We start from the raw sequence: 13693 nt of genomic DNA, 5'->3' as shown, positions 1-13693 counted from the left end.
CTCAAACTCAACCACAATTCACCAACACCTCAATACTCAATTCTTATGATGCCACCTCAATACTCTTGGTTCTTCCTTTAATATATATATAGATTCAAATAAATACATATCTTTTAAAGTGTTTTAAAGTTCTATTTAAAATGTTAACGAAATAAATTATAACTACAATTTTTAATATTTTTATATTAATAAATAATTCAAAAAAGCCTAATTAATTTAATATATTTATACGTCAAGTAAAATTTTTTGAACAAATATAATATATTTTTTAAAAGATAATATTTTTTGGTAAAAAAGAAACAATTCTTATTTTCTTTTTTCAAAAAACACATAGTTTTTTAAAAATATTAGCGAGATAAATTGTGTTCTAATAGTTTTATTGATACTGGTATATTAATGAATAATTTAGAATTTTTTAATTTATTTAATATATTTATTAAATAACTTGTAAAATATCTAAATATCAATGAGGTGATAAGAAAGTCACATCACTGTAATACATGTGGACAGCCTACGTGGACAATGAGGTGGCATGAAAACCTGGTATAATGGGTAAATTTAAATCAAAAAGTTACCCAATGCTATAATGGGTAAATTTTTCAAAGTACAATGTTCTAATAAAAAATAGTTTGAAAGTACATTGCTGTAATAAAAAAAACTGGAAGTACAATGCTATAATAAATAAATTTATGAAAGTAGATTGTTATTTTGTGCATTTTGCCCTATTATTTATTCATTTATTTTGGTGTTAAATATTATGGTGGATGATTAAATTTGATGGTATGAAGTCGTGAAGAAATTGACATCAACTAAAAAATGAATGTTTGTAAACAATTAAACTTATTCTAATTTGTAGCACTTTGATTATTTTTATTTAGTTGTTGTATAATTGTTTTAAATATTATACTTCAATACCAATTTTATATTGTAAATGATACTTTTTATATATCCAGGTAACTGTGAATCGAATCGCGGATAACCGACTTATTTCAGATCGATTTCGGTTCGGGTAGCCAGGTATTTGCCTTGCACGGTTTATTCACATTTTTTCTACTAACTAGAGATGGCCAAATGAGTCCGGCATGCCCTGTTGGGACCGGTTATGGCTCGCGGTCCTTAACCGTTTATGATTTTCATCCAAATACAAGGCCCGACCGCGGAACCGGGTTATAATAGGCCCAATTTTCTTTTTCAAACAAGTTTTTTGTTTAAGTTTATCATGTTATTTTTGGCTTTTTTTTCAAGTTTTTGCAAGTGTTTCAATATTAAATCTCAAATATCGTAATTATAAAAACATCTATAATGTTTTTTTGTAAAAAAGATTTATAAAAATATTCTTATGTATTTGAAACCCAATTGGCTGATGCTGGTTCGGTTTAGTTTGGTTGGTAGTAGAGATGGCCAAAAATCGATATCGATCTGGGCCGGGCCTAACCCAAAATGGTAATGGTCCCAAAATGGCTTCTTGTATTTGAGTTTTGAAGAGTCTCGTAAGCAGATTAGCAAATTTAAGGAAATGATTCAACTTCATATTACGTTTTCGTGCATCTCAAGTAGCATTTTTTCATGTAGTAGCATCGAAATGGAATGACTATGAAGTCTTAAGACTAGGAATTGAGCATGAATTTGTTACACAAGTGTTCGAATCACGACCAACCATTTGATAGTTGGGTGCAACAAAAATGATATGTGGGTGTTGTGTGTACACCAGTTAAAACGGTAACCTATGTGCGATGAACACTAGCATAGAGGTAATCTTCGGAGGTTGCATAGAGGAAAGAATGGGCGGAGTCGGAGCTCGCCCTATAAGCCCTCCCAAATGCATATGGGGGCTAAAAGCGAGCTTAAGCTCGTATACGAGGTCCTATTGACCCGTTACTGTCAGTTTAAGGAAACGAGCTTGCCTAAGCTCCCATGGATGTTAGCAAGCTAGAATGCGAGTTAGAGGTCGTGCCCAGGGTTGCATTACCCATGTTTGACCAAGACATGATTAGTTTAGAAATGATAAGCTAAAATGTCATTTACCAAATGTTTATCGGGTGAGTTTGTCAAGGACCGATAATCTTACCTAGTAAGTGACGAATGAGACCCTTACACGGTTAGCACTTACCAATTAAAAGATGCTTACCAACAGTTCAAGAGAAGTAACAAGAATTTTGTTTAAGCCATTAAAAGTATATAGTTAATTTTTTGCAACATTCACGATGAATGTCTTAGACACATGCGAGCTCTTAGTGGTTTCTTGATTCACAATTGAAATACGGTTCTCAACCTAATATGTCCTATCATAAAGTGTGTGTAAAAATGATAGGGGTCTCAACCACAAGGGTGGTGCCTAATTGGTTTGAGCTTGGCTTCCAAGGTCAAAAGTACCAGGAGGTCTTACGTTCAAATCCAATGAGGAATAAAAATCCCCTTGTGGCCACGAAGATTCGAATGCGGTAACTCCGGGCTATCTGCAAAACAGGTGGTCGCCTTGGGATTAGTCGGCTCGCATAGCGAGTTGGATATTCAGGTTAATCAAAAAAAAATGATAGGGGTCTCTCAAGAGAGAATTCAGTAATTTGTTATAAATGTAAGATCTAATATCAACCTCTCATTATTAATAATCAATGCTTAATATTAATAATGTCAATTTTGGTAATTATCCATTAATTTTAAAAAATAAATAAATTTAGGGATAATATATTAATATTTAGGGGTAAAATATTCTTTTTGTAATCCCTCATCTCTCCTCTCTTTGGCGAACATTACCAGTTTCAAACTCATATCCCTTGTGAACATGTTGTGATACATTACCATTGTGATACCCTCAGTAAACTCTATGTATATTGTGAACATTAGCACTATGATACACTCTATGAACATTGTCCATGTCATACAGTGTGGTACTAGTTGTGACACATTCGATGTTGGAATTCATTGTTTTTTGGTTTCTCAAAAGGTTTAAGAAACAGATACTGATAAATCTTCAATTCGTTGTTTAATCCGTCTATGGCAGAAAATAGTTAGCAAAATCTTTTTATTTTGACGGGCGATGTTGATTGAATGCTTGATAGAGTCAAAGAAGGTAACTGGTTGAGAAATTGAGGGATTCAAAAATTTCAGTTGTTATAGGAACCCTATCAATGATTATAAAAAAAAACTTTTAACAAGAATTAATTTAAAAGGCTTTATTAGTTTAATAATACAACATTTAAATTAAATAAACAAAATTAATATCAATAATTGAATAGCTCAAATTAGATCTTACGGTTATAATAAATTATTGAGTTTTCATATATATATATATATATACATATATGGTTGCGTTCAGATGAGACTAGTCTGTTTTCGTGAGATCCGTGAGACCACCTTTTTACACTTGAAATTTTACAGCAAATTCATTGTGAAGGTAAAAAAAATCTGAACCTTCACAGCAAAAACATTGTGAAGGTTACATTCACAGCATTTTACTGTAAAGTTTCAAGTGTAAAAAAGTGGTCTCACGGGTCTCACGAAAACAGGTTGGTCTCACATAATCCCAAGTCTATATATATATATATATATATATATAGAGAGAGAGGTTGGTTCAAATAGAAACCAACCATATGGTACAAACTATGGAAACCGATCTTGACCAATCACATTCTTTCTTCACTTTAGGTTCAAATCTAAATTATAAATTAATAATAAGGGTAATTTGGTAATTCAACCTTTTTGTAACCCCCAATAATTAATTGGGAGTTACAAATCTTAAAAGATACATCTAATTGTTCATGAGATTTTTATGATTTCTTTATTATTTCATGTTCATGGTATTCATTTCAATTGATTTTATACATATATTGAAATTGATTGTCTAAGTGTACAAGATTTTCATTTCGTTCAAGATACATGGAGAATCCTATTGTAAAAGAATGTCAGAATAATGAAGACGATAAACACTTGCAGTCTATGTTCATATCTGCACACATGCACAACGATCCTTGATTTTGAAAATGTTCATATATGTGCATCTTTTGCAGTCTATGTTCATATATGTTCACCATATGAACAATTTGTTTTCATTGAAAGACACAATCGTTGTTCACACGAACCCGTGACGATGTCATACGGTATGACATTGAAAAACATCACACCATATGAACATAGTGTTTACATTGTAAGACACAGATGCTGTTCACACGAACATAGGGCCGACATGTGAACATATATGAACATAGTGTTTACATTGCAAGACACATATGCTGTTCACACGAGCATAGGGCCGACATGTGAACATGAGTTGTGAATATGTTCATAATCGATCGTAGGTTACAAATCGGCTGGAGAATATCGGGTTCACGATGCGTGAGGATTTATTACCAAAATACCCTGTGAACAATTGTTCATAAGCAGCCCAATTAATTTAATGATTAATTGATTGTTTTTTAATACTCATTTAATAATGACCATTTGACTAATTTACCCTTTGAACAATTGTTCATACACATATCAATTAATACATTAATTAAATTATTGTTTATTTAATCTCATTTAATAATAACCGTTTGATGATAAAATGAACGATCAAGATCGGTTCACATAGTTTGTACCATATGGTTGGTTTCTATTTGAACCAGCCCCTATATAGATATATATATATATATATATATATATATATAACATGAGGTTATTTTGAGAAGTAATAAGTATTTGGGAATTAAATAATTTATCATAACCTTTCATACGGTCAAAATCAAATTCGACTGGTCAATAATTGTGGTTTTGACTAGTCAACAATTACAATTTTAACTGGTCAAAAATTGTGGCTATGCAAAAAATAAAGAGGGTAGTTTCATAACTTTTACACATAGACGGCAAACGAGTTCATATATGAACTTATATGTTTATATGTGAACTCGTGTAATTCACATATGAACTACTTTAACTAATTCATATATGAACTCTTGTGATTCATACATGAACTAATTAACTGATTCACATATGAACCTGTGTGATACACATATGAACTATAAGTTCATATGTGAACCCGTTAATTAGTTCACATGTAAACTATTTAACGGATTCATATATGAAGCCACATATAGTCAAGTTCATACAAGAATAGTAATTAAGTAAGAAAATAAAAACGGTCAGATCACATATGATTTTTTTACACTAAAATCACGTATAAAATCACATGTGATCTTGCACTTGATTTCAATGTTTTCGTATTCTTTTATTTTATTATCGTTTTATTTGAACCCTTCTCTCTCTCTCTCTCTCTCTCTATATATATATATATATATATATAAAGAGAGAGAGTAAGAGATTGATTGAGGGGGGAGGTTTAGAGAAAACTCCAAAAACCGAAGAACATTCTGGTAAAAAATCATCTAAACGATATACACATGTACATTCAAGTAATGAAAGTTATTTTTAGTTCTTATGCACGTGTGCATGTTATACATATGCATATACTAGATAAATTGTTTACAAAATTACTTGTATGCACATGTATATCGTCCAAATGAATAATTTTCAAAGTATTCTTCAGTTTTTCATTTTAGTTATTTTCTCCTAAACCTAAACCCATATACATATACACACACACACACACACACACATATATATATATATATATATAGATAGATATAGGGAAGGGTTCAAACGAGAACCCCTGTAATTTACGAGAACGCGAGAACAACCCATTAACATCATATTGTGATAAAAAATAAAACTAAAAGATTTTTAAAATTGAAATTTAAAAAAGATTCAAAAAAAATATTAAAATTAAAAAGGTAATAATGGAAATGATATCATAAAATCTTTTAACACGATTACACGATCAAGATTATCATTATCTAATAAACGGTTAATCATGTGATTATCATGTGATATAGGTGTGATAATCATGTGATTATCACACAATTATCACATTATCGCTTATATCAACACGATTTGGTGTGATTTGGATGTGATAATGATGTGATTATCACACAATTATCATAAGGATTCCGCTCGGCAAGGATTAACTTAAAAAATCGACTACCGATTTGGTGTGATATGTGTGTGATAATCATGTGATATCACTATCATAACAGCGCACTCGATTTGATCATGGTTTCGATCGGTTAGGGTTAGACAATCACACATTTATCACAATGATTACTCATGATTTCGATACGTAAGGATTAGACAATCACACATTTATCACAACGATTACGGGCGAAATCCACTAAACGATTTGGTGTGATATGRGTGTGATAATCATGTGATATCACTATTATAACATCACTTGCGTACTGAATTTGATCATGGTTTCGATCGGTTAGGGTTAGACAATCACACATTTATCACAACGATTACTCATGGTTTCGATCGGTTAGGGTTAGACAATCACACATTTATCACAACGATTACTCATGGTTTCGATAGGTTATGGTTACACTTGATTGATCATGGTTTCGATAGGTTATGGTTACACAATCACACAATTATCACAAGGGGAGAGAAGAGAGTGTAAACGAACGTGTAGAAAAAAAGGATAATTATGACTAATTAAAATAAAATAAAAATTATAAAAATTACTTAATTACATTACTGTCCTTATTAATTTATTTATATTTAATATAAGTTAATTTATTAATTAAAAAAGTTTGAGGTTATTAAGTTGTTCTTGCATTCTCGTAAATCACAAGGGTTCTCGTTTGAACCTCCACCTATATATATAACCAAAGAGGCACGTTCAAATGAAAACCGTGCATTTCTAAGAAACCGTGTAAACTAATTTCGACCAATAGAAAAAATCCAGTTTTTCTAATTAAATTTAATCAATAAGAGTATTTCTGTCATTTACAATATTTTCTATTAAATATGCAAATTATTAATAAATCTTAATTAAGGAAACGTAATAAATTTTTTTTTATAAATAACAACATTTAAATATTTAATTATATTATAATAATAAAAATTTGAACTTGATATATTGTGATGCGATTGAATCTGCTAGTGAATATTGAAGATTGTAAGACATAATGGAATGAATTCATTAAATCAGGATTGAAATAAAAAAATTAATGTACATAAAACAGGTTTCATGAAGGTGAAACTGGTTCATGGGATGTTAGAGAATATGTATTTTGTTTACATATTTGCCCTTATTGCTGATATAAAAATAAAATTTTAATATATTTATTTTTTAATTTCGTAAAATAAACTAAACTAATCTTGACCATCGATCAAAAAAATAAATAAATAAGATTGGTTTACACAATTTACACAAATAAAGACGATTTTCATTTAATCGTTCCTCTATAACTAAAAATATTAACATATTTAAAACGATATTTAAAAAAAATGTGGTCAAAGGCACGCCTTCGAGTACCACTCAATTTCAACATTCTTCTTGTCCCTTCAAAGTTCAAATCATTCGTATTATCATTATCATTATGCCTTGGCGTGCAAAACCATTTTGCTTTTCAATAATTATCGTAGCATAAATAAATAAATAAATAAATAATCCATAATAATTAATTAATTTATAAAATACAAAAGGCTTTTACCCGTTTATCACCATCCCTTTGAATTTCAAAGTCAAAACCCAAGCCTTTGACTTCAAATTTAACAACCCTTCAATTATCTCAAAATAAAAACACGAATCTTAATTAATAAATCAGAATTTACTACGTCTCTCGTGCAACAGGATTTGTAGGCACGTTTAGATCTCGTAGCAACGTCACGACTTGCAACATACTTGGCCTCCTTGATGGGAAATCATCAACACATTGCAATGTTACTTCCAAAAACCTCACTATTTCCTTAACATCCTCCCTCTCTCCTTCTTCGGCCCTCGATAACAATTCCGGGTCGATAACGTCTCTCGATTTCCCTTCTCGGACCTTCATCTTCGTCCACCCCACCAAATTGGTGTCCCCGAAATCCTCTTTATCCGTCGGTCGTTTTCCGGACAAAAGTTCCAAGAACACAACGCCTAACGAATACACATCGCCCTTTGCGGTGCACCTGAAGCTCTGGTAGTATTCAGGCGGGACGTACCCGGGGGTGCCGGCGAGCGTACTGACGCTTAGATGCGTGTCGAGAGCGTTGATTAGCCTTGCCATCCCGAAATCGGAGACACGAGCCTCCATTTCATGGTCGAGCAACACGTTGCTCGATTTCATATCGCGATGGATGATGTGCGGGATGCAATTATGGTGTAAGAAGCAGAGCCCTTTCGCGGCACCTCTCGCAATCTTTTTACGCTCGTCCCAGCCCAAGACCTTGCGGTCGGACGCGCCGTTTATCGAGCGTCGGTGGATCATCTCGTCGAGGCTACCGAATTCCATGAATTCGTAAACGAGAAGTCGTTCTTCGCCGATTTTGCAATATCCTAACAACGGTACGAGGTTCTTGTGGTTGATTTTGCCTAGGGTCTCCATTTCGGCCATAAATTCACGATCGCCCTGGCAACTCAAGCGAACGAGTTTCTTGATCGCGACACTCGATCCATCTTTTAGTTTTGCGCGGAAAACTTCTCCAAAGCCACCACATCCGATTAAGCTCTCTGACGAAAACCCATTGGTGGCCTCAATCAACTGCGAAAACTTCAGTTTCCGCAGTTGTCTCTGGAACGTGGCCACGTTTATGCTCAACGGTTCTTTTTCCTTTTCGATCTTCCATGTCGTGGCCGAATGAGCAGCTTGCAGTCTCTGGAGCATTTTTTGTTCTTCAACCACCTTTCGTTTCACTCGCATAGCGACGGCCCAAACGATTAATAAACAAACTATAGCAACCAAAATGAGAATTCCCATTATGATGTTGTTAGCCCAAGTTTTAGCGGATGATTGTCCACCACCACCATTGTATCTCCGCCCATCACCGCCAGGATCCTCCGCCTGGTTGTTCATTGTGCGGCATTCCGGCAACGGAACACCACAGAGTCCAGTATTGTTCGCATACTGACTCTCTGGTAGCGTACTGAGTTGCCCTCTTGTCGGGATTTGCCCGGTTAGCTCGTTGTTGGAAAGATCAATCTGAACCAGAAACGATAGGTTCGTAAATGATTCTGGAATAGGACCTTGAAGACGATTATGTGAAGCATCGAAAACGCCCATGTTCTTGAGGTGGCCAAATGTGTCCGGAATCTCACCGGATAATCGATTATGTGACAAAACAAGAACTTGTAACGCGATCATTTCGCCAAATTCATCCGGGATTTTGCCGCTAAGATCGTTGTACGAAAGATCAAGATACTCTAGAGTTTGATACTGCGTAAAGAGGCTCAAAATCGGGCCGGAATACATTCTTGTAAAGTCGCAGGTTCTCAACGTCGGAACCTGTAACAGTCTTTCGGGGCGGATTCCGGCAAATTCCAGTAAACCACCAATTCCTTTGCAAGAATTTCCGATATTCCTGACGAAAACTATAGTATTTCCAGATAGAATTCCGATCAATGGTTGTGCTCCGATATGCCTACCGATTCGAGGTGGGATTTCATCGGTCAGTTTATTACTATTCAAATCTAACCAAACTAAGCTGCTACAGTTTCCCAATTCCGTCGGAATCTTACCACTCAGGCTGTTATTTGCTAGTTGTAACACCGCCAGCCTCGATAACCGGCCAAACTCTGGTGGAATTTCACCGGAAAGTGAATTGCTTGTGAAGGAAATCCATTCAAGATTACTGCAATTCAGCAATTCCACTGGAATTCTCCCTGAGAGTTGATTGTTATTCAGAATAAGATCCTTCAGATTCTTGCATTTCCCCAACTCCACCGGAATATTCCCTTCCAATCCATTGTACCAAGCAATCAGCTGCTCTAGATTCTCTAGATTCCCAATTCCAGCCGGAATCGTGCCATTGAGGTAGTTCAAGCTCAAGTCAATCGTTTTTAGCTTCCAACACTGCGATAAATTTTCGGGTATTTCGCCAGAAATCAGATTATCTGGTACACGAAGCACTTCGAGTGAAGCAGCTCCAGGACATATCCCAGATGGGATGGTTCCTGACAGCATATTGGAGCTGAAATCCACAACCTTTAACTTCTGGCAGAACGAAATCGTCGATGGAAACGGCCCAGAAATCTTGTTATTACTCAAAACCAATCGTTCTAAAGAAGCCATTTTCTGAAACATGGAATCAGGTAACGGACCTGTCAGATTATTGTTGGAAAGATCAAGAACCCGAAGCCAAGAACACGATGAAAACGAACCCGGAATGGTGCCAGTAATGTTATTAAAAGAAAGCCCGAGTTCTAGCAATGATTCACATGTGTTACCCAACTCTTCAGGAATCCAACCAGTGAGTTGATTATGCGAAAACCCAAAAATCTGTAACCTTTTTAGATTCCCCAAAGCTATCGGTATGTTACCAGTGATCAAATTGTACGACAGATTCAAATTCTTGAGATTGGTGTAGTTAGAAATCGCAATAGGAATGCGTCCAACGATACTATTTGAAGATAAATCAAGAACTTGAACCGAATCAGGATTCGACACAAGGGTTTCAGGTAAAGAACCAGTTAGATTGTTCTTGGAAAGATTGATGACAGCAAGATTCTTGAATTTGACCAAAAAATTATCAGGAATGGAACCTGTGATTCCAGAGTTGGATAGTATAAGCTGTTCTAACCCAAATGGGAGTTGAAATATAGAAGTTGAGTTGATGAACAGATCTGGGTTTTCAGACAGATTCAAGAGAGTTAGCATATCTAAAGATGAGAAAGGAGAGAAAGTGATCGAACCCACCAGATCAGACTCAGTTAGGCCAAGTTGAGTGACTCGACCCTGGGTGCAAGTGACTCCATGCCATTTGCATGGGGTCATATTGAGGTTCCAGTCTGAGAGAACTCCATCAGGGTCATCTTCGATCATGTTCTTGAACTGAAACAAAGCTTCAGAATCGGTTTTAATGGCGGACGATGAAGTGTAGGGGTCTGGTTTGGCAATGGAAGGTGAACCCAAACTGGAACCCAAGTGGAAGAAGATGGATGCATAGAGGTAGAGATGTAATGTGTTGATCTGCATTGGAAAACTGAGTTGCAGAAATTCAATGTTTCTTGACAAAGAAGAGACAAAAGGTGATATATGTATATATATGATATATATAATATTTGAATAAATCTAATTTTTTGTGATATATTTAATACATTAATATTGCCAAAAAGAGTCATCATACAAATTAAAAGAATTAAACCGCTCTTTTACCATTTTTTATAATAAGAAAGAAAAAGAAAAAAAAAATACATAGATATGGCGTGCTCATCCTTCACATCATTTGATAGACCCCATCCTCATTCAATATTTTTTTTTTTTTAAGATTAAAGAGTTGTTTAACAGTTGTTGAATGATTTGATGTAAAATAATTAAGAGGTCAGGATGATTATGAGACTCTCGTAATATAGTGTAAAATGAAATATAATTGTTCGGTAATTATTTATAATAGAATTAGAGCGCTGAATGGTTAAGGGATGTCCAAGATACAAAATCATTTAGAGAGTTTTAAAACCATTAAGAGACATATTTTTTTTTTGTCAAACAAGATTCACCTCTTAGCTATTAAGAGGTTGTCTTTTAATGTAATTATTAAAAGGTAAATAAACAACCCCTAAGGAGTTGTTTGACAGTTGCTGAATGATTTGATGCTGAATGATTAAGTGATCAGAATGATTAAGAGGCTCTCATGATATAGTTCAAAATGAAATATAATTGTTTGGTAACTGTTTACAATGAAATTAGAACGATGAATGGTTAAGAGATGCATATGATACAAAACCATTCAGAGGGTTTTGGAACCATTAAGAGGCGGACTCTTTTTTGCTAAACAAGATTCACCTTTTAATGATTCAGAGTCTGCCTCTTAATGGAGCTATTAAGAGATAAACAAACAACCCCTAAGTCTATTTAATTAACTATAAAGATTTATTCTACAAAATACATAATTTAAATTTTGATTTTTATCCTAATACTGTATATTTAATTATCGTTATAAAAATTATTATATTATTAAATTTAAAATAAATTACTTCGTTATTAAAAATTAAATTAAATTATAATAAAAATTGAACTAAAAATTATCTTTATAAACATTACATTATTAAATCTAAAATAAGTTACTTTGTTACTAAATCTAGATTATATTATAATAAAAAGGTAACTAAAAGTTATAAAAAAATAAGAACTTTTAAATTGTTAATTTGATACAAATATCGTTGTATTTTTTCAAATTTATATTTTATTCAAATAAAAAGATTATCATTTTCTCAAAACCATATAAAACTGCATTTTAAAATCGACAGAGATAAATTATAAAACTAAACATTAAATTCAAGATGTATCTCACTGTATTGTGCGAGTACACTTCTAGTTATAAAAAATATGTTGGAGATGCTCTAATGTTAGATTGCATACAACGCTTATGGTAAGGAAACACGAGTACTCATCAATTTTGCCAAAATACATAAGATTAGGGATTGACCTATTAAGCTCCAAGCAGGTCCCATGCACCTGTTCATCTTATTTGCATTGGTAGAATTTTTTTTACAGTATGGAAGGTGAACCCACTAAACTTTGAATAGTGCTCCAAGATACTAGAAAATACAAGGAATGTCAACTACAAAACCGAAAAGTTCCTCGAAATCAACAAAAAGACTTCCAAAAACCCGTCGAAACGATAAAATTCAACTATAGCAAATCAAAACCTTTGACACACCTGTGCGTTTGGTTTGCAGGAATGAAATGGAATTGGAGGGATTTGGATTTGAAATCCATTCCAATCTTGTGTTTGGTTTGTAGGAATGGTAGGATTTCCAATCCGTCGCAGTCGCCGTCTCCTACGGTGGTCGTCGCTCACCGTCTCCGTCGCCCACCGTCTCCGTCTGTGGTCGTCGCCGATAAACCCTTCCTCTTCTCCCAGCTCACCCGCCGATAAACCCTTCTTCCTCTTCGCCGCCTTCTCCCATCACTCAACAGGTAAATCCCTTTTCCCCTTTTGTAGTATTTTATTGATTTATTTACATCTTCCTACACTCGAGTTACCTTGTATGTGCATCATTTAGATATCCTGAACACATTTCATCCTTATTACTATGAGTCAGGACCCATAAGTTATAAATTCTATATGCGTAGTGCTTGCTGCATAGATTAACCAAAAGTATGTTCCATCGGTGACTTAGGGCCATACCGTACTAGCAGAGATATCCCCTTTAGACATCAATGCACCAACAATGAACTCCAATGCTGCAAGGTCCCCAATATTTGAATGAGTGGCAAGAGTTATGAGTTATGTATTTTGGATTAACATGTTTGTTGATTTAATATGCATTTTGGATGAAAAAGTTTGATTTTAGGTTTGTTGGTTAAATAGATAGGTTTAAGAAAATGAAAGGGATTTGGTGATTAAAATAATTACAAAAAAAAAAAAAATCACAATCCAAATCCTACAAACCAAACATGATTCATAAATGAATGGATTTCAAATCCAATCCAAATCTCATGGAATCCAAATCCCTCCTGGGAATCCAAATCCCTCAGAAATATTCATGCAAACCAAACGCACCCTAAAAGTTTACCCATTCAGCAAAAATGATAGGTCGAACTCGAACCCCTCGTAAGATTGTTTTGTTACTTGCTTTCGAGATTGCCCGAATGAATATACAAGAACCCGAAATGTACGTACTTTGCATTCAGATAAAAATAGGTAATAGAAACAAAAAGGTTGAAGAAGGGAG

At 34.1% G+C, this 13693-nt stretch overlaps 1 protein-coding gene across 1 annotated transcript; it reads right to left on the bottom strand.

Annotated features, from left to right (window-relative positions):
• Window positions 1-7574: 7574 nt before the first annotated feature.
• LOC112520513 (serine/threonine-protein kinase BRI1-like 2) lies at window positions 7575-10853 on the bottom strand. The gene has a single exon (XM_025128961.1). The coding sequence runs from the start codon at window positions 10836-10838 to the stop codon at window positions 7650-7652; it is 3189 nt and encodes a 1062-aa protein (XP_024984729.1). The 5' UTR covers window positions 10839-10853; the 3' UTR covers window positions 7575-7649.
• Window positions 10854-13693: the final 2840 nt, after the last annotated feature.

This window comes from Cynara cardunculus (assembly GCF_001531365.2).
Source record: "Cynara cardunculus var. scolymus isolate 2C chromosome LG 10, CcrdV1, whole genome shotgun sequence".
Taxonomy (NCBI): domain Eukaryota; kingdom Viridiplantae; phylum Streptophyta; class Magnoliopsida; order Asterales; family Asteraceae; genus Cynara; species Cynara cardunculus.
This window is presented reverse-complemented; position numbering and strand designations above follow the sequence as displayed.

Coding starts and splice junctions, on each gene's coding strand:
- LOC112520513 (XM_025128961.1), bottom strand. CDS start 10,838: ATGATCGAAGATGACCCTGATGGAGTTCTCTCAGACTGGAACCTCAAT.